The 21,295-nt window shown below is 42.2% G+C and overlaps 1 protein-coding gene across 1 annotated transcript in view; it reads left to right on the forward strand.

Annotated features, from left to right (window-relative positions):
• Positions 1-21,295, forward strand: part of WDR35 (WD repeat domain 35) — a 2,872,164-nt gene that overhangs the window by 2,561,548 nt on the left and 289,321 nt on the right. The window contains exon 26 of the mRNA XM_044065775.1: positions 1,081-1,237. Coding sequence (XP_043921710.1) covers positions 1,081-1,237 — 157 coding nt within the window. The remainder of the gene's footprint in view (positions 1-1,080; positions 1,238-21,295) is intronic.

A 21,295-nucleotide genomic window follows, 5' to 3' on the forward strand; every position in this document is an offset into this window, starting at 1 on the left:
CTTTCCTGAGGTTGTCATCTTGTAAGATATAGTGAGTGAATTGGCGGTGTATAGTATCGAGAACATATGGGACTTTTCTGTCCAGAGAAGTTTCAAGCATTCTTTTACCACTCTAGTGCCTTGCCAGTTCTCTTTGCTGACTAGTTGTCCTGGAAAAGCAAACTTCATTTCCTGAATGTATTAAGGCACTCTGCTGTTATTTAGAGTTGATTTAGCCTGATACCACCAGTAAGCCTTTATGTAAATACCTGCTATGCTGATAAGTTCATTGTAGCCTTTTGCTGTGGGAAAGCAGGTTAACATGTGTCTTTAGATATCAGAGCACTTTTTACAAAGATCTTACCAGCTTCTGAGAAGGCTGCAAAGTGCCCTTCATGAGGAAGTTTGCAAGTCATCAACTTAAAATGTATATACTTTATTAAACATTGTTCTTTGTATGTGGGTGACAGGTTTCGCGGTGCTTTTTTTGAGGAGGCTGTTTTCTAGCAATGTTCCTATCTCTTCTTCTGTCAGTGCTCCAAGGAGTCTGTATGGTAGAATTCTACAATCATCAAATGAACTGCCACTCACCTGCAGTAATGTGTCTGTGATGTAGGTTTTCTGTTTTCTAGCACTGGCAGCCTGACTAGTTCTGTTATCTGATATCTGTCACGAAATTGTTCAGTAAAGAGCATTTATGGGGACAAAGTACTTATAAGCTGTGCTCATAATCGGAGGTGAGTTACCTGTTACTGCTACTTTAAATTGAAAATATCCTTGTACCAATGTTCAAGCTAACACAATTATGGACACATTCATCTTTTTGTACTCCTGTTGTACTGTTCACGTCACTGGTCTCAGAAGCCATGAACATGACCCACAGCTATTAGTAACAGTGAGTTGAAAATTCTGTCACAAAAACATTGTAAATGAGCAGTTTTTCTGTGTTTTTGTGTAAACTGCAAATCTGGTAGTGTATGATTTAATTGACTTGAGGTTGTCATGTGTGTTACTTCCATGGTGAACTTTGTCTTACATCTATCAAACAGTGCGCAGTCTAATATTGTTCTTCAGATTATGAAACTGGTTTCTGTCTTTTAGGCTACTTCATCCTTAGCCGGGCTTTTAGAAGAAGATGCTTCTTCTTCAGATAACCGAATTATTGATCTTCCTTGGCGTGGAGCTGAAGCTTACCATTTCTTTTTACTTGCTCAGAGGCAGCTATATGAGGGTTATGTTGATGCAGCTATGAGAACAGGTAAGCTTCTTAATGTTTTTTTTTTTTATTATTTCAGCTTAAAATTAGTACTTTTTTAATTGACAAGTATTCAAGACCTTTAATGACGGTAAAAATTCTACCTTAGTATTCAGATATATTATTTGACAATTAAAGTTGGATACTAAACAAAAACAGAATTACTAAGAATTCTCTATTAAGCTAAAGTATAATACTTCTGTTTTTTTGGAAAGAGAAACATCAACAGATAACTATGTTTCATACTTGCTAAAGTTTCTTCCGTATGTCTACAAGATTTTTACTAGTTCAGAAAAGCTTTGTTAGCATGAGAGACCTGTCAATCACTCCCACAAGACACCTCTTATAATTAGTCCCTACCCTCCTCCCCCACTAGGAATGCATACGACAGACATTATATAAGGGCCTGTATTCTCTGTTACCTGATTGTTTTCCAGCCCACAACCCCTTCTAAGAGCAGCTAACAGGTCTCTGCCCACTTCGCTCCCCACCCTGCTCCCAATTTCCACCGGCCCCCGGTAGTCCTACCTTTTATTAGAAGAACAAACCCCTCCCATCATTTTTACCACCAACCAAAACACTACTCCCAACTCTAACTCCAGCATCTTCCCACTACTACCCCTCCTCTTCTGCTAACATGAATAAGCATACCATACTTATACTCTTTGCATACCCTCTCTTTGCATAGCTTACATCTTACCAAACTCCATTATACCCCCACTCAACCACTTCCACTGTACAACTATTCACACCATCACTCAAGACTCAGACTCACTCTACTCCTCTCCCACCAACTCAAGAACCATCCCTATGCATCCCCCATGTATTCTGTCAACTAAAATACTCAAACTAAATGCATCCCTACAAATTAACAAACTAACCCTCCCACCACATCTATTACCGACTGCACCCAATCATAAAGTTTCCCTAAAATGCAAACTCTTTCACAAACGATAAAACTAATAACTTCATGCATATCAAAACGTGCTCTCAGTGGTGCCAATTCCCTGGCTATTTCTTCCCACACTATTTACTTCCCTGGACCCCTGTCTAGCAGGGCGACTGACGTGATCCCTGGGGTGAATTTCTCCCATCCAATCATATATATATATATATATATATATATATATATATATATATATATATATATATATACACATATATATATATATATATATATATATATATATATATATATATATACATACATATATACATACACATATATATATATATATACACACACACACACACACACACACACACACACACACACACACACACACACACACACATACACATATACAGATATGTCTACTTTAAAACAGTGAATTACCATAACATCGACTTGCAGAACAGCGAGACGAAAACCACAAAACTTTACATTACCGAATGTTCACATCATCATAAATTTTCACTGCAAAAGGAGGCAGTTAGCTAAGATAATGAACTTTGCCTTTTCCTCAACTATAGTGCAGTCTCGGAGTTAGTATATTTAGTTGGGGGGTGCATCCCCCCACTTAGGTGGGTTTTATTTGCTTCGGTTTGTTTTTTATGTCCCATTGGCCAAGTGTTTACTTACGAGGTGAAAATTTATGATAATGTAAACATTTTAAAATGTAAAGTTTCATGCTTTTTTGTAAGTCTTTTGTAAGTCGACGTTATGGTTTTAAAGTAGATCCATATATATATATATATATATATATATATATATATATATATATATACATATACATATATACATATACACACACACACACACACACACACACACACACACACACACACACACACACACACAATTGGTATAAAGTAGAGAGATGCTAAATTGTAAAATGTGATATTACAAATAATCCTATATATGGAGAAGTAAAGGCAGTTAAAGAACAATAATGATTTATCATCAGAGGGTTGTTGCCAAATTTAGGGAGCCTGTAACATGAAAAGTAACCAGAGATACTATAGAGCTATTAGAGATATTTTGGAAATTTTTAAAAAAATTGTATGAAGCACAGAAATGTCGAAATCAAGAAGAGCATAAATGGCAGTATTTATGGAAGAATGAAGTATGCCAAGGTTAGAGGTAGATGAGGCTCAACAATTAATAGTTAGGATAGGAGGAGATGAGATAAAATGCTGACAGTCAATCTGCAGGAAAGTCTCCAGGAATAGGTGGTATTTCTGTGGAAGTTTGAAAGCTAGGAGGGAAGAAACTTTAAAGACATGGAAGGTTTTGTTTAACAGTATTTTAAAAGGAGGGGCACACCAACATCCTGCAAGAAAGATGTGGTTGCTATAATACCTAAACACGGTAAAAGCCCATCAGACCCATAAATGACCATTTCAATTTTAAATCATGATTATAAAATGTTTATGTCTACAATATCTAAAACAATAGAAAAGATGTTGCCAAAAGTGATAATAGGGATCAGTATGATTTTGTGGAAAGGAGGCAAACATTTGACAACATTAATAGAACAATGATGATCCAGAGGAAGCAGAATGTAAAAAATACAACTGTTGGTGGTGGGTCTTGATGCAAAGAAAGCATTCACCACAGTAAGCTGGTATTTTATGATCACAGCAATGGAAGCATTTCCTTTCCCTGATAAAATAATAAGGGTAATTAGTAGGATTTATGAGTGATCAGAGACAAAATTTAAAGTGGGAGAGTTCCTCTCTGATAAGTTGTATTAGAATATGGGAACCAGGCAAGGTTGTCATGTTTCCCTTTTGTTATTTTCACTATATTTAGAGCCATTAGCAAAGAAAATAAGGGACTCAGAAACACAAAGATATAATTGGTATGGTAATCAAAAAAAGTTGGCGTTATTTGCAGGTGATATTATTTTCTATCTGACAAAACCAGAAAACAGCATTTCTTTGTTGTGGAACATTTTGATACAGTTTCAAGTCTTTATGGGATGAAATTAATGAAGATAAAACAAAGGCCATATCTGTAAACTGTATACCCACATGTGGATTGGTTCAGCAATACACATAGTTATGGGGACATAATAAACTGAAGTATTTAGGAGTGTATATTAAAAAAGATTATGTTACGACAGCTAAGGATGTGAGGGGAAAGACTAAACAAAAGATAATACAAAAACTGAGGAACTGGAAGCTCTGGTTGACTGATATGTATAACAAGATACTAGCAGTGAAACTGTTTTAGTCTCTTTAGTTTTATACACAGCTTGGGCATATTTTTTGTCAGCCAGATGAGAAGTTGTAGACAATAATTTAAGAGTTGAAAGATTTAATCTGGGAGGGGAAGAGGGCATGGGTCACGTGGGATAAGTTGATCTTTTCAACAGAACAAGGTGGTTTAGGATTGCCTGATTTGAAGGAATATTTTAGAGCTATACAGTTAAGACTCCTATACATAACACAAACAGAATGCTATAATTCAAACTGGAAAGAGATGATGATGATATAGGGGAAGCTCAAGAAAGAAGGAGAGACTGGGATTTTGGATGCAGATCCTTAAGGAGAATAACAACCATATAGAATATTATAGTCATAAAGTAGCAGAAAGTATTTCAAGGACTAAGCTAACATGGGGATGGAGAAAGGAGATTCCGCCAGTAAGGATGACTGCATTTAGGGGTAGCAGAGAATAGCCAACATGACGCTGGAATTTACTGCAGAAAACTGGCAAAGAAACCAAGGTACTGGAGCAAATAATTAGAGAGGGAAAGGTAATAGAATGGGAAGAGGCCAACAATTCATTTGGACTGCAGGCTAGAGGTTACCTTTCATATCAAGGATTGATATCAGAGTATATGCAAAGAGAAAGAAATAGGCAGATCTTAAGTGAAAGTCCAGCACTGGTAGATTTTTTTTTGTAGAATCTAGAACAGAAGCTGCTGTTAAAAAGTGGATAATTTGTTGGGCATATAAAATATTGCATAATAACTAGCGCAACCAATCAGAGGAGGTTAGAAAGGATTGGGAAGATAAGATAAGAATTCACAAAGAGACAATAGGTGATATATGTATGGGTCTCAAATATGCAAAAAAAGTCTAGAAGATGTAGGATCTTTGCTTGGAAGTGTTTGCAGAGGTACATTTATACCCCAAGCAGACTGCAAAGAATTTTACCAAAGGTATATTGTAAATGTTGGAGGTGTGATGGGGAAGAAAGAGGTAATTGTGAACATAATGAGTTGGCAGAATTTAAAAATTCAGTGCAGACTACTCTATCAAAAATACTAGGTGAGCAAATTGGTATAACTAAGGAAATTATTTTTTTGAGCTGTGATACAGAATCTGGTTTGCCTAGGCATTGCTGAGTTTAATTCTGGTAGCTGTCAAAAAAGGAATTACTAGAAAATAGAAATCAGTGTCTAAACCAACTGTACTAGAAATAGTGACTATAGAAACAGAGAAGAAAACAACTGGAATTGAGATCTTTTGAAAAAGGTAGGAGCAAATTACATAGAAATTAATGGAAATTTTGGGAACAATACATGCAGATTAATGTTTTGAAGGAGGAACGAGGTTTTAGGGTAGGCAGGAACTGAATGAGCTTTGTAATGTTTGACTGATAATAACTGTATAGATTACAAGTGATGTATACTATTTGCAAGTGAAAATATGCCAATATGGTCTGTTTTCATTTGTATAAATGTATGATTGCCTATGTCATAAGTGATAATTTAATAAAGATGTATCTGATGTCATTTCCATTCATTAACTAGACTATTGAATCCAACTCTCGAGCTCCTCCCTTTGTCCATAATCCTCCAGTTACCTTGCAGTACCTCAGATCTTGTTTCTTCTTGTAGTTCCACCTTTCTTCATCATCTCTTCCACCCTTACTGTAGTTTTTTGTGTCCTATCATTTCAGGTCTAACTTTTATTTTTGTCTTCTTTTTCTCCTACCTTAGGCTCTACCCTTGGCAGTTCTCCATACCATTGTTGGTACTTTCTTACTTTCCTCTCAGAGTGTAATCTTTTTCTCCCTTGTTTTTTTTTTTTAATAATGTAAACTATCCAACTGTAATTCTGTCAGCCATTTTCCTTTTTTCTTTTGCTTCTATGTCTGACAAACCCAACGGATTTAAAAAATACACTTCCTGTAGGCATAAGACCCCCAATTCTGATGCCCACAAGAAATTTGTTTATTGTCTGGGTGCTGCCCATTTAGAGACAGAGTGCATGATTTGCGCTAGGTTTAATACCAGGGCCCTTAGCAACCAGCTTAACAGACTGGTCCTAAAGGACTTGCTACATTCTACTTTTCTTCTTCTTCTTTTCTCTCAGTTCCTGTTTCAGGGGCTTAACCCCCCCCCACAAAAAAACTAAGCCTTCTTCAGAGGCAAAAGAATCCAGTAAATTGTCTCCTACCCACTTTCTAAAATCAGCTGCAGTTTCATAGCCTTCTATTAAATTATAGAAAAGGTCGGATCTGACCGTCTTGAATCCAACGCTTACCAACTCAGGGTCTCTGAGGACCTGGTCCCCCAGGGTTTTCTCTGAAGCCTATCTCTCCTTGACTCCACTCTCCCTTCCTCCAGGAGACCCCAAGGAGATAGTCCCAGTCCCAGTCTAGTACTTCCTCCATCAGGTCCTCCAGGAGCCTTTCTGAAGCGGACATGGATAGGATGATGAGGAAGTTCCTCATAGCTCAGATTCAGATGGAAGTTATGCTGGCTCTGTCTCCCATCATATCCATGAACCTCCTTTCTGTTTCTCACACTGTAATTTATCCTTCTCTGATTTAACCAATGGTTTTTGTGTCCTTGGATCCAAGAACCTCGAGATTGTCTGCATTGGATCCTAAGACAGATAAGTCTTCGACTCCGACTGCGTTCCTTACTGGTCCTGCATTGATCCCCTTGGAAATGGATGACTCGCAGAGCCAAAGAATTGGCACCAGGTCTGGGGGCTTGGTTTGACTCTGAGGTTGTCGGTGCTGTCCCTACACCTCTGGTCTTCGACGATGGGCAGCTCGGGTCTGACTCCTTGAGACAGGGATCTGGGCAGAGTCAGAGAATGGTAACATCAGGGACTTTGGCTACAGCTTCCCCCAGACTTCTTCCTTTGAGGTGGTGGATGGGGCTTTCTCTTATCTGAGAGACATGACTACTCACTCTTCTTTGGATTCTATAGCCCCGCCAACATCGGCTCCAAGCTCTGATCCTCACAGATCTATCTCCTAGGAACAGCCGGCCTGATCAAGCATCCAGACAGTACCTCTCAAAGACCTTCCCGTCTTTGGACACCTCTCCAGACCATCCCATTTAGGAGGTTCCTGGAAAGAGTATATGTAGGAGGAGTCAAACAGATTCTCCTCAGAAATCGCTCATCAAAAACACTGACTTTGATGAAAGGGAGGAGTCCCCAAGGTCTCCACCAGATGATGTCTCCTTTGGAGACATCTTGGAAATTCCCAGGCAGAAACGTTGGTCCTCTGATCCCCCTTCCCAAGAGGAGACAGTGGTCTGGAAGCTTTCTGGTCCAGTCCATTTATGTCTTGGGTAACCCCACCAGCTGATGAACTTACAGACCTAATCTCTTGCTGTGTGTGAAAGGAACTGAATACTGCAGAACCAATCAACTCAATACTCCAGTCGCTGCTGTCTAATACGTTTCTTGCCCATCCCAAGGACAGGCTGCACTGGAGAAAGCGGGTCCCTGTTGATGCCATGGTTGTGATGCCAGCCACCAAAAAAGAGCAAACAGAGCAGAGCTTCTCTGTCCATCCCCCTAACAGGAAGTCCAGGGTGTTGGACAGATTCAGGAAGCGCATTTATGCCTTAGCGACCTTTGCCTTATGATTGCTGAACTACCAGGCTGCAAAGGGGTTTGATGAAAGAGCTATCCAAATCTCTTTCTGAGTCCATGTCTGTGGTGGACCATAAAAAGCTTTCTTCAAAACTGGCCAACTTTCAGTCCATCTCTAATGCATTCATGAGGTTAATTCCCCATGCTGCTGAGGGAACCTAATGGGCTGTTAGTTCAGGCATAGCTCTAAGGAGACATCCCAAAAGCACTTGTGTGACTTTGCATAGGCCTTCAAGTCTTCATTCATCCTTGTTTGGCCTGACTGTTAAGAAAACACTTTCTTGGAGTGAGCAGTGTAGAAAGGCTTGTCTGCTGTGGGGGATCCATTTTTCTACCCTTCAGAGATCCTTTACCTGGAGTCAGTGAGAAGGGTGAAAAATGTGGTTCCATAAGTCCCAGATTCCCTTACAAAACTCACACTGGGATACCTCCCCCAGAGGCAGAGGGGTGATTTCTAATGGAAGACACCACCCTTGCCACAGAGGAGGCCCTCAAAACCAGGGTTTCCAAGACACCTTCTCAGATAAACCTTTTCAGCACTCCTGAATGGTTGCCCAACTGCTGATCCCTGCAGACAGTTGGGGGATGTTGTCTCTGCATTCAGATGCCTGGGCATCAGTTACAAAAGATAATTGGGTGCAGAAAATCATATTCAGAGTTTATTTCTTACCATTTTCAGAAAATCCCCATGTAAAAGGAAGAGGCTCTCTGATGTTCCACCCAGTCAGAGGGAGGCAGCAGCTCCAGAAATTCTAAACCTGCTTGACAAAAGAGTCATCCTGGAGATCCCAACAGACCAGAAAGTATTCAAAAACTACTCAAGCTTCTTTTTAGTGCCAAAGAAAACAGGGGACCTGAGACCAGTTTGGGACCTCAGCAAATTGAATCAGTTTGTAAGGAGCTCTAAGTTCCAAATGGTCATGGTTCACTCCATTCTGCCATTTCTGCAAAAGGACAATTGGATGTGCTTCATGGATCTTCAGAATGCATACTATCATATCAAGGTGAATAGATGCTGTCAAAGATATCTTCAGTTTCAGCTGGGGCCAGTCACTATCATTTCAGAGCCCTTCCCTTTGGTCTCACCACAGCCCCCAGGGTATTTACCAAATGTATGGCAGTGGTAGCAGCTCACTTGAGACTGCTAGGATTCCAAATGTTTCCATATCTAGATGACTGGCTCCTCGCCACACCAACCAGGCTTGAAAAATTCAGGAACTACTTGCTTCAGGTATGTCAATCCCTAGGCATTATGGTCAACTTTTGCAAATCCCATCTTCAACATGTTCAGAGCTTGGAATTCATGGGTGCTCATTTGGACACAGTCAGATAGCATCCCTTCCACTGAAGAGAGTATGGACTATCAGGTGTTAAGTAAAACAGGTTATTCCACACCCTTCTCCTCCAGCCAGTTTGATTCTTCAGACCTTAGAATCAGTGCTAGCAGCCGTAACCTTGGTTCCTATGGCTCGCTTTTATATGAACATTTTTCAATGGAGTGTAGCTGTTCAGTGGTTAGTTCTTTACTATCCTTTGTCTTCAACAGTCAAACTCACATAAGTATGCAAAGACCACCTGCATTGGTGAATTCAGTCGGATGATATTTCTCAAGGCCGCCCTCTTGCTTTTAGCAACAGTAACCACAGATGTCTCCCAAGTGGGATGGGGGCGGACATTTCTTGGAAAGGACATTCTAAGGCACATGTTCCCCAGAAGAGACCAATCTGCACATCAGTCTCCTGGAGATGAGAGTGGTTTCCTAGTGTTGCAGGCCTTTCAGGATGCTCTCCCTCTTGGGGCAATTGTGATTCAAACTGAGAACATGTCTGTGGTTTAGTACATCAACAAACAGGGTGAACCCACTCTTATCCCCTTTGTCGAAAGGCAGTGAGAGCATGACAGTGGGGCAATCTCCTCCAGCCACTTTCTTATGGCAGTGCACATTCCAATGAAATCCAACATGCTAGCAGACAAACTCGGTACATCTATTCTGATGCCTTACAAGTGGTCTCTCAATCAGTTAGTGGCAGAGAGGATTTTCCATCATTGGAATCAACCTTGCAGTGATCTGTTCACCTCTCCCCACAACAACTACAAGTGCAGTAGGTTCTTTACCCTGATTCCCCCTCTGTAGGAGTCACTGAGAGATGCTGTAGTCCACGTTTGACCCTCTGGTCTCCTTTATGCTTATCCCAATACTGCTAATTCCTAAATTATTACAGAAGGCACTTTGGTTGAAGAACATGGTTATCCTCATTGCCCCATTTTGGCCTTGTCAAGTGTAGTTCCCTTTCCTTTGGTCTCACCTTCGATATCCACCTTGGATACTAGACCCCAGTCTAGACCTTCTCTCTTATCCCATTGGTATGGCTTTCCTGGACATTGCAGACCTCAAGTTGATTACATGGGTTCTCCAGTTCCATTGATGGTTAGACAGACCAGCCTTTCCTCTCTGGCCTGACAAATATATCATCCCAGAAGGCCTCTACCAGGATGGCCTACAGGAGTAAATGGAAGAAATACTCCATTTGGGCTGTCCAGAGGGAATTAGACCCCTTCACCTCCATTATTCCTGCTGTCCTGGAGTTTTTAGCATCTGTTTTTCAAGAAGGGGCTAGTTTCTGTACTATCAGAGTGCAGTTGGCAGCAATATCTAATTTTCATTCAAATAAAAATGCTTCCTCTTTAGCCTCATCAAAATTGTGCAAATGTACCTTTTTGCTAAGGCCCCCCAGTGCAGGATCTTACTTCATTCTGGGATTTAACAGGTTTACTGCAAGATTTAACTCAGAGTCCATTTGAGCCATTGGCTAGATCTGACCTAAAATTTTATCTTGGAAAAGTGTTTTTCTAGGGCTGTTACATCTGTAAGATGAATATCCGAGCTCCAGGCTTCAAAATCGCCATATTTGATCTTCCACAAAGATAGAGTTAACTAACGGATTAATCCATCCTTCTTGCCTGGAGTAGCCTTAGAGATGATTATTAACCAAGTCATTAATTTGCCTGTTTTCTTCCCCAGCTTTGCTAATAAAGGTGAATACATGCTTAATCTCTTGGATGTACCTAGACCATTCTGCTTTTATCTCCATAGAGCAAAAGATTTTAGAAAGGCAGCTCAGTTGTTTGTATCATTCTCCCCAAACAAGTTAGGTAGACCAGTTGCTAAAGTTACTTTAGCCAAATGATTGACAGACAGACTGCATATCCTTTGTTTATGGTTAACAAGGTTTCCCTTACCTGCTCCTCCTAAAGCACATTCCACCAAGTCCACGGTGACGTCAACTGCTTTCTGGTCTAGGATTTCATTTGATGACATTTATACCACAGGTACTTGGTCCAATGCTCATATGTTTATTGCTCATTACAAATAGGATTTGACTTCCAGATGCAGGGATGCTTTTGGTTCATAGGTGTTTAGTAGGCTAACGACCACAAGGCCCTTTTTAAGTCTAGCCATGAATCTCAAATCTCTGACGAGTTCTAGTACCTTGGATAAGTGCAAGCAGGGGCTTGGGAGATGAAACATTTACAGACTGCCTGTGCCCATTAGAGACACCGGTGCTAAATCAGGGTTGAACTTCCTGTTCCCTATCCAGTTGTCCAAGTTACACTTGAATTATATTAGGGAGGATCTCTGCTTCACATGGATGGGGAGCCTATTCCAGAGAAGGGGTAGTCTCCGGGATACATACCTGTCTCTCCAATAGGTCCTATTTATATCACAGACAAGGTTTAAATCTTTAGAATGGGTAATTCTGGTGCTGTTTGTTTTGTGGATATGCAGAAAGTCCATCAGTGTGGGTTCTGACAACATTTTTTAAGCCAGGCATAGATCTCCCCTCAACAGCCCATAGGAGACAGACTACAGAGATATAGACTTTGGGTGGTCTGCAAAGGACATGTTACTTGCACCCTGTATTATGTTAGTGTGGAACCTCTGTGGACATTCCAGTTTGTTGGATGTGCCTGGTTAAGTACATGCCAAAGGGGCATTTTACTCAATGATAAGTCTGATGAATGCCGAATACAGTGAAACAGTGACTTCCTTGGACCTAGATGCCATATTTTTGTTTATAATTTCCACAACACAGAATGGTTTCCTCACTACTGTAGACAAAATTCACTCCAGGCTACTACTGTATTGTGGATAGCAGTAGTTGAGGTCATATTTGCACAATCCCATACACACACAAGTTGACTGTCATGAGATTAGAACCTCCTAATTATCTAGCTATGCAATCTAGAGGACACAGTACTTAAAGCAAGCACCACTACTGTACTTTGGAATATCCTTCCATGAGGGCCCCCCCTAAGGTTCAGCGTAGCTGAAGACTCTGTACCATCAGGGGAGGAACCAATGAAAATAACATCAGATATTAAAATTTTGTACTCACCATAACAATGCATTTTTGTTGTCCATTTTCATTCTTCCTCAACTTCCCATCCTTCTCTCCCCATCTCTTTTCTTCCTGGAGTGACCTTATGGTTGTTGTGGAACCTCTGTTCCATGTTTGAGCCCCAGTCCTTTCTACCAGCCTTCCTTCTATCTTGGTTTGAAGCTAGGTCTTTCTGTTTGTTTTTTTGGGGCAGCAAACTTGATCTGAGGTATTGTAGGGTAGCTGGGGCATTATGGGTAAAAGGAGGAGCTCGAGAGTTGGATACAAAAGTTTAGTAAATCTGGCTATGCCAGAGCCGAGCCCCATCACTTCTGGAAAAATGAAAATGGACAACACAGATACATAATTATGGTGAGTACATAACTTTAATTTTTTGTTTACAGAAAAGACAATGTAACTTCTGTAACTACTGATGATTAATTTTTGATAAACCAACACATGTTAAGTTGTCAATCTCGCCTTCATTCTTGCTTGATGGGTTCGGAGCCGATCCCTCGGCTCCGACTCGGCACTTGCTAAGCTCGAGAGTCACTTTTACCAGCTCGAGGCAGCCCCATATCCCATGATGCAAGGCGGTAAGTACCCAGATCTCGTTTGCCGCTTTGCTTATGAGGTCCTCCTTTTACCAGCTCCTGGTAAGTGATTTACTACTTTGATATTTTAGCCCCTTTTTACTAAAAACCCTTTAAATTTTAGTTTTAAGTTAATTTTAAAGATTTTCTGACAGAAAATTACCTGTCTCTTCTTATTTTTTAGTCAAACTTTACCCATCCCATCCCCCCCTGTTAGGGTGTGTGTGTGTGTTTTCTACTTATACCTTTGATATATTTAATTTAATTTAATTCTTTGACTGGTGTGTGTGTGTGTTGTGTTACACCATGTCAAAAGAGAGGGTCTCAGGCTTTAAGAAGTGTGACTCGTGCTGTCAGAAGATGTCTCTGACAGACGGTCACACTTCTTGCCTGTATTGCCTGGGGCCTCTTCACCTGCAGGACTCCTGTGCTATATGTCATTCCTTCAGCCAGAGAGTCCTGCAGGAAAGAAGAAACAAACTAATACTTAGGGGCCTTCTTAAGCCGGAGGGCTCTCCGGCTAAGTCGGCTCCATCCAAAACTGCCAAATCTTCCAAGGCCCAGGCTTCTGTGTCAAAGCCTGCGGCCTCGGCTCCGACTTCGTTCTGAGTCGAGATCGGCTCCGGCTGGAGCCGATTCTGGCTTAACTAAGCCTTCGGCACCGATGGCTATCGGTGCCGATTCTGCATCGACCACCGGTGTCGGCTCCGATCGGTTCCGACCACCATGTGGCACAGGCATCGGTGTCGGCTCCGATCGGCTCCGACACCGTTACTTTTGTGGCTGTATCGGCTCCGGCTGGAGCCGATGCATCGAGGCTACCTGTCGGCTCCGATAAGTTGTCAGCTCCGACAGGGTCTATAGTTTCATCGGTTCCGATGGCTCCTTCCAGGAAGAGGTCGAGGTCTCCTTCCTTGGAGCCGATACTTTCGGCTCGGCTTCACCTCTCCTTTCGAACGGAGCCATCGGAGCCGATCTTCAAGGTCATCCAGGCTTTCTGACCATGACTTAGAGAGAGTGGTCAGTAGATTACTTAAGTCACAGGCACTGGCCCAAATGTTACATAGTCCGTCTCAACAGACGACTATTGGTCCACACCCGTTACAGTTCCTCCTTCAACTCTACCCCAGAGCTTGGAGTTGGAGTCTTCGAATGGTTACTGCTACGGCTGGAGGACAGATACACCCTTCTGTTCTTTCTGTCTCTACTCTTATCTTCTCTTGAGACCTTCCTTAGAGGGATTCGTGGTTGGGCTTCCATGGTCTCCTCCGAGGGGTGAGTGGCATCGGACCCTTGTCCGAGCCCGCTCTTCTCCTTGGAGCCTCGGCCTTGGTGAGCTCGGCTCCGACATCTGCCTCGGAGACTTTCCTTTCGGTGGTCCCTGGAGTTCCTAGTTCTTCGGAACGGGTTCTCTCGGACCTGCCTGGGAGGGGAGCATTCGAGGTGATGAAGAGTGTGCTGGCCACTGGTATCAGTCAGCAGTCTGTTCCCTTAGCTCCTCCTCTATAGTGCCTGTTGACATCTCTGCCACTTCTCTTGCTACAGGACCCAGAGATCCTCCACCTCAGGTTTCCCCATTGGGAATTTCCCTCTCTTCCGAGGATTCTCCTGATGTTTCGGGAGATCCTCCTAGGAAGAGGACTTGTAAGAGGAAACATGTAGACTCCCCCGAGTCTATCACTTCAGATACTGACTTTGATGAGTCAGAGGGATCCCCTAGATCCCCCTCTGAGGATGTCTCCTTCTCAGACATCCTAGAACTCCTTAAACAGAGGGAAACTGGCCCACCAACAATCCCTCTGAGGATGAGTCAGTATACCTAGAGGCGTTTGGATCTCGGCCCTCCACCTCCTGGGTGTCTCCGCCTTTCGACCCCCTTATGCAGGTTATTGCCCGAAAGGCGTGGGCAGCTCCTGACTCTGTAGAGCCAGTCCCTAGGAGGCCTTCAAAATTTATCACTGCCCCAGGTGACAAGCAATTCCTCACTAAGGGTGTCCCTGCTGATGCCATGGTGGTGGCTGCTGCCACCAAAAAGGAACTTGCAGATCCTTCCGTACCCGTCCATCCTCCTAATAAGGACTCTAGGACCATGGATAGGTGCGGGAAGCGGATGTTTGCCACAGCGACCTTTGCTATCGTTCGCTGAATTACCTATGTCACTTCACCAGACTCCAGAGGGATATCCTTAAGGAGCTGGGTGAAGTAGTACAGGATCCTACAGCTGCAGGGGCTCAAGAAAAAATTGCTTCACAGCTAGGAACCCTTAATTCCATTGCAAACTCCTCCATGCGGCTAATATCATATGCTGCTGATGGAGCGAGTAGGGCCGCAGGTACAGGTGTGGCTCTTAGGCGCCAAGCCTGGATGCGGCTATGTGACTTTGCAGATCCCTTTAAGGCGTCCTTCACAAATTCTCCCTTTGATGGGTCAGCTTTGTTTGGCCCTCAGGTGAAGGAAACTTTGACCAGGTGCGAGCAGGACGGCAAGACTCTTTCTGCTGTAGGAGTCCGTTTTTCCACCCCTTCTAGACCTTACCCCAAAGGACAGAAAGGTGGCAAAATGTGGTTCCGCAAATCCCAAGGAGTCACGCCGGATTCACGTGGTCAGTTTACCCCTAGAGGCAGAGGGGGTAACAACAACAGACGCCGCTCTAGAGGCAGAGGGGGTCCAAAAAAACAGGGAAACAGAGAGCCTCTCTCTGACAAGCCCTTTCAGCATCCCTGAGATGTTGCCCGGCTGTCCCTCCTTGGAGGCAGTCGGGGGAAGATTATCACTGTACCCAGAAGCCTGGCATTCCCTCACTCAAGACAGATGGCTACAGTCGATCATATCCAAGGGTTACATAATTCCTTTCGAGGAAAGTCCTTTCCCCTCAAATTCCCTTCCAGATGTACCACCCGGTCTAAGGGAAATTGCAGAGTTAGAAGTCTCAAAACTACTGCAAAAAAGAGCCATTCAGCCAGTTACTACAGACCATTCAGAGCTCGGAATCTACTCAAGGTTCTTTTTGGTCCCCAAAAAGACGGGAGACTGGAGACCAATATTGGATCTCAGCAGACTCAACAAGTCTGTCAGGAAGACAAGATTCCGAATGGTCACTCTTCAGTCAATTCTGCCCTTCTCACAGAAGGACAACTGGATGTGCTCAATAGATCTTCAGGATGCGTACTATCACATCAAAATTCACAGACGCTCCAGGAGATTTCTCCGCTTTCGGCTGGGGTCCAGTCATTTCCAGTTCAGAGCCCTGCCCTTTGGTCTCACTACAGCCCCAGAGTGTTCACCAAATGCATGGCAGTGGTCACGGCTCACCTGAGACGTCAAGGATTCCAGGTGTTTCCGTATCTCGATGACTGGCTCCTGTCAGCCACCACCAGGCATCAGCTTATACAAGCCAGGGATTACACAATAAATCTTTGTTCTCATTTGGGCATCTCGATCAACTTCAAAAGTCATCCTTATCGCCCTGCCAGTCTATTACCTTCATAGGCGCAAACTTAAACACTGTTCGGATGTCAGCTACCCTTACAGATCAAAGAGTTTCAGACATTCAGAGTCATGTCAGGATCATTCTGGCCAACAAGAAAGTACAGGCCAGAATGGTTCTAAAGGTATTAGGCCTCATGGCTGCGGCCATTACTCTTCTTCCCCTGGCTCGATTCTACATGCGCCTTCTTCAGTGGATGCTGTTCACACAGTGGTCGTACCAACAACTTCCTATGCGTCACCAGATTCTGGTGACACAGACTTGCAAAGATCATCTTGCTTGGTGGATCACATCTCCTCAGGTTCACCAAGGCAGGTACTTTGTACCCCCATCCCCGATAGCCACTGTCACCACGGATGCCTCCCTGATCGGGTGGGGGGGGTCATTATCAGGGCAGGATGGTTCATGGGACGTGGCAGCCGTTCGAGTACCATCTGCACATAAATGTCCTGGAGATGAGAGCAGTGCTTTTAACATTGCAAGCCCTCAATGACTTTCTTCCCGTAGGGACAATTGCAGTCCACACAGACAACATGTCTGTAGTTTGGTATATCAACAAACAGGGCGGAACCAAGTCCTACCCCTTGTGTCGAGAAGCGCTCAGACTATGGCAATGGGCAATCTCCTCTCATCGGTTTCTGGTAGCAACGCATATCCCTGGGAAAACCAACATTGTAGTGGACAGATTGAGCAGAGCTATTCTCATGCCTCACGAGTGGTCTCTCAAGCAATCTATAGCGGAAGAGATATTTCTGGAATGGGGTCGTCCATGTTGCGATCTTTTGCTACTCCCCAAAACAGCAAATGTCCAGACTTCTTCTGTCTCTTCCCTCTACCAGGCCATCCCCCCAGAGACGCTCTGACCCAGGATTGGCCCCAGGGACTTCTTTATGCCTTCCCTCCATTTCCTCTGATCCCTCAAGTTATCCAGAAAGCTACCGTTTGAGAGCCAATTTGATTCTCATTGCCCCTTACTGGCCTCGACAAGTTTGGTTCCGTTCCTCCATCATCACCTTTTGGTGCAGCCGTGGCATCTGGACCCAGTGCCAGATCTTCTGATTCACCAATCGGGTCAGCTGCACCGGTCTATCCCTTCTCTCAACCTCACAGCATGGTTGCTCCACTTCCTTCCTTAGCCAGGCTTCCTTTGATCTCTAACCCAGTTAGAGACATCATAGTAACCGTTAAAATCCTCTACCAGGAGGATTTATACAAGCAAATGGAAACGTTTCTCTTATTGGGCTAAGGCCAAGAATATTGATCCTTTCACTGCCCCTGTTCAGGCAGTCCTGGACTTCTTAGCAGAGATTTTTCATGCAGGCTCCTCTTCTTCCACAGTCAGAGTTCAGTTGGCTGCTATCTCCAACTTTCATGTCGGGTAGCAGATCATAATATTATGTCCCATAGGCTCTGCAGGGCCTTCTTGAAAGGAATTTTCCTACTAAAGCCTCCAATCAGGAATCCTCCTCCTCGGTGGGATCTAAATTTAGTGCTGACATCCTTGATTCTTCCCCTTTGAGCCAGCTGTTTCTTGTTCCTGAAATTTCTTTCTTGGAAAACTCTATTCCTAGTGGCTATTACATCGGCCAGGAGGGTGTCTGAACTTCATGCTCTATCGGTTCGACCCCCCTATTTGGTTTTCACAAAGACAGAGTATCTTTGAGAACTAATCCGACCTTTTTGCCTAAGGTCGCTTCAAATACCAATTTGAATCAATCCATTGATCTTCCTGTATTTTTCCCAAACTATTCAGACAGAGCTGAACAAAACTACATTATCTTGATGTCCACCGTCAACTTAGATATTATTTGGACAGAACAAAAAATTTAGAAAATCTGATCATCGTTTTGTTTCCTATGCGGATAATAAAAAAGGCCTTCCTGTTTCTAAAGTGACCTTGTCCAGATGGCTTTCTTCGGTCATCTCTGAAATTTATCTGCTCAGGGGAAAACAGCTGTGCTCAAAACCTAAAGCACATTCAACTAGGAGCTTAGCTACTTCTACAGCCTTTCAAGCTAGACTTCCTTTAGACACTATTTGTGCAGCGGCCACTTGGGCCACTCCTCACACTTTTGTTTCCCATTACAAATTGGACTTGGCCTCCAGGGACAGAGCCAGTTTTGGCTCTACAGTCCTCAAGAGTCTGTTCCATTGAGCCACCCAGGATAGAGGTGCTAGGGACGCGGTCCCATCAAGCAAGAATGAAGGCGAGATTGACAACTTAACATTAAGAAGTTATGTACCTACCATAACGTTCCATGTTAGTTGTCTTCTCGCCTTCTTTCTTGACCCTCCCTCCTTCCCCCTGGCCTGGACAGACCTTGTTATAAGAAATTATTATGCTGAAGACCATTCAGACCTGGTCCTTCTTCCATCCTGTAAGTTTTCTTTCTTCCTTTGGGAAGTGTTTTATGCTTGGTGCTATTGCCCTTTGTCATCAAACGAGATCTGGGTACTTACCGCCTTGCATCATGGGATATGGGGCTGCCTCAAGCTGGTAAAAGTGACTCTCGAGCTTAGCAAGTGCCGAGTCGGAGCAGAGGGATCAGCTCCGAACCCATCAAGCAAGAAAGAAGGCGAGAGAAGACAACTAACATGGAACGTTATGGTAGGTACATAACTTCTTATTTTGCTTTACTATACTCTACCAAGGGCCATCTGTGAGACAAGGGCTGTGGTATACCTTGCTACCTGTCAACTTCTTGTGCATTTTACGTAGGCAAAATGGGAAGGTCTTTGTGGGAACATGTTTATGAACATGAATGTGCCATCAGAAACCAAAATATTAAGAATTTGCTTGCACGCCACAGTCAAATTTGTAATAATTTACAAAAATGGTCATTTTAAGGTTTAGAAAAAAATAACTTCCCCCTTTTTAGGATGTTAGGAAGACTTCTTAGAGTGTAGGAAGTTGTGGTATCAAGTACTCTTGGGGCACAGATTCCACCAGGACTCAGTGAAGCAGTCAGTACTGTAAGCCTTTTAAGAAAGAGAGTGAATATGGTATAGATACTATAATGTTTAAAATAATCATGCGGGATAAATTGGGTTAACTATTTTATACATATTTATATATAAAATACTTTTAATGCAATTTATCAACTAAGTTTTTGTAAACTTTTTAATATTGATTTCACATACAGGTTTTAAGTGGACTGTTTAAGATTTTGATTCATGCAAGCCACTTGGTATGAATTGTTTAATATAATGGTTGATGTTAATGGAAGTAATATATTCAAATGAAGTATTTTTATTTCAGACTTATTACGTTTTTAATTTTTATTAAAATTGTATATTGTTTACTTTCTGTCCTGCTTTGCTGGTCATCCTTTCAACATTTCTGACAATATGCAAGTTAATCAGAAACCTTTTCCTCTCATTTTAGTGACAGTCCTTCAAAACAGCTCAACATATTTGGAAGACTATTTAGTTTCAGGAATTGTTTATAGTCCTCTGCCTTTATAATCTTCTGTCATTTAAGCATCTGCATTTCTTATGGCTATTATGCATTGTTTTTTCTGTACGTTTTTCAGAGGGTTCCAATGACATTATTTATCATGGAATGGATATCATGTAATACACTTTGTGACATATAAATGTGGCAAGCTCCGAATTCACTTTCATTTTAATCCCTATAGTCTCTTTAGCACAGTGCCTTTGTTTCAGTTCATTTGTCACTTTTCAGTTTTTCATTTGCCATTGACTGATCAGTTGTTTATATATTTTGGAGTTCTTAAGTTTTCTTTAAAATACTTTTTAGAAAATGTTTTTTTCTCAGAGTAAAGAAATGTTTATTGAACTTATGTTATTATGACAATATTTCTTTCAGCATAGTTTAATTGAAGGACTTAGACTTCCCAAAGCAGATTAGTCCAGACAGTTCAAAAATACCACAACAGTGTTACATTGTCTTCAGAATGCATACAAATTATTGGAGTCTTGGCCTAATATAGTGGTTCAAAGCTTGAGAGGCTATCATGGACTTCTGTTTATATGTGTTCATTACCATTGTTATGGTGGGACAAAGGGGATAGCTGCCTTGTGCATAAGCTATTTGGTGAGAGATTGGCACACCAGAAGAGTTGCCAACTGGTTGGGAGTGCATTATCAGAAATCAATGAAGCAACTGCAATTGACATTGTGGCTGTTCAAATCACTACAGTGTGTGTGTGTGTGTGTGTGTGTGTGTGTGTGTGTGTGTGTGTGTGTGTGTGTGTGTGTGTGTGTGTGTGTATAACTCTGGCAAGGAGCTAATATGCATGTTTGCCATATTTAGTGACAGTAGTATTATTTTTTGTTTTATGGATGAGGGGGAAGCATTTGACCTAGCTACAACTCTGTGCATATATATCATTTTATTTGTAATAAGTGTAATTTTTCAGGTTCAACTGCTGCTGGGTTTGTCTACATTTTTGTTATGTTTTGCTTTTTGTGGGTTCAAATGAACAAAATTAACAGGTTCTGCAAGGTGCAGTATAGGGGGGAATAGGACCACTTACCAATCTCTGGACTGGTCACTTAATGACTTTTTTCTTAAAACCTACAAAGAAACTTGCCAAAATTACCCTCATCCTTGAACTCAGTTTTTTTCAGGAAGTGTTTACAAGTGTCATTGTTACTCTGTAAAATAGGGGTCTACACTTTGTAAATACGTGAGTAAAATACAAATTTCACCTCTGTTAATACTACTAAGATTTTTAAGGTTAGCCATTTGATAACTTGTGTAACTGAATTGGTGGTGTATGTACAATTTGTTGTTTTTCAGTATTTTATGCTGGTAAAAGTTCATGAATGCTAAAATTAAGAA

The sequence above is a fragment of the Protopterus annectens genome, chromosome 1.part0 (assembly GCF_019279795.1).
Source record: "Protopterus annectens isolate FY-2018-M chromosome 1.part0, PAN1.0, whole genome shotgun sequence".
Lineage (NCBI taxonomy): Eukaryota > Metazoa > Chordata > Ceratodontiformes > Protopteridae > Protopterus > Protopterus annectens.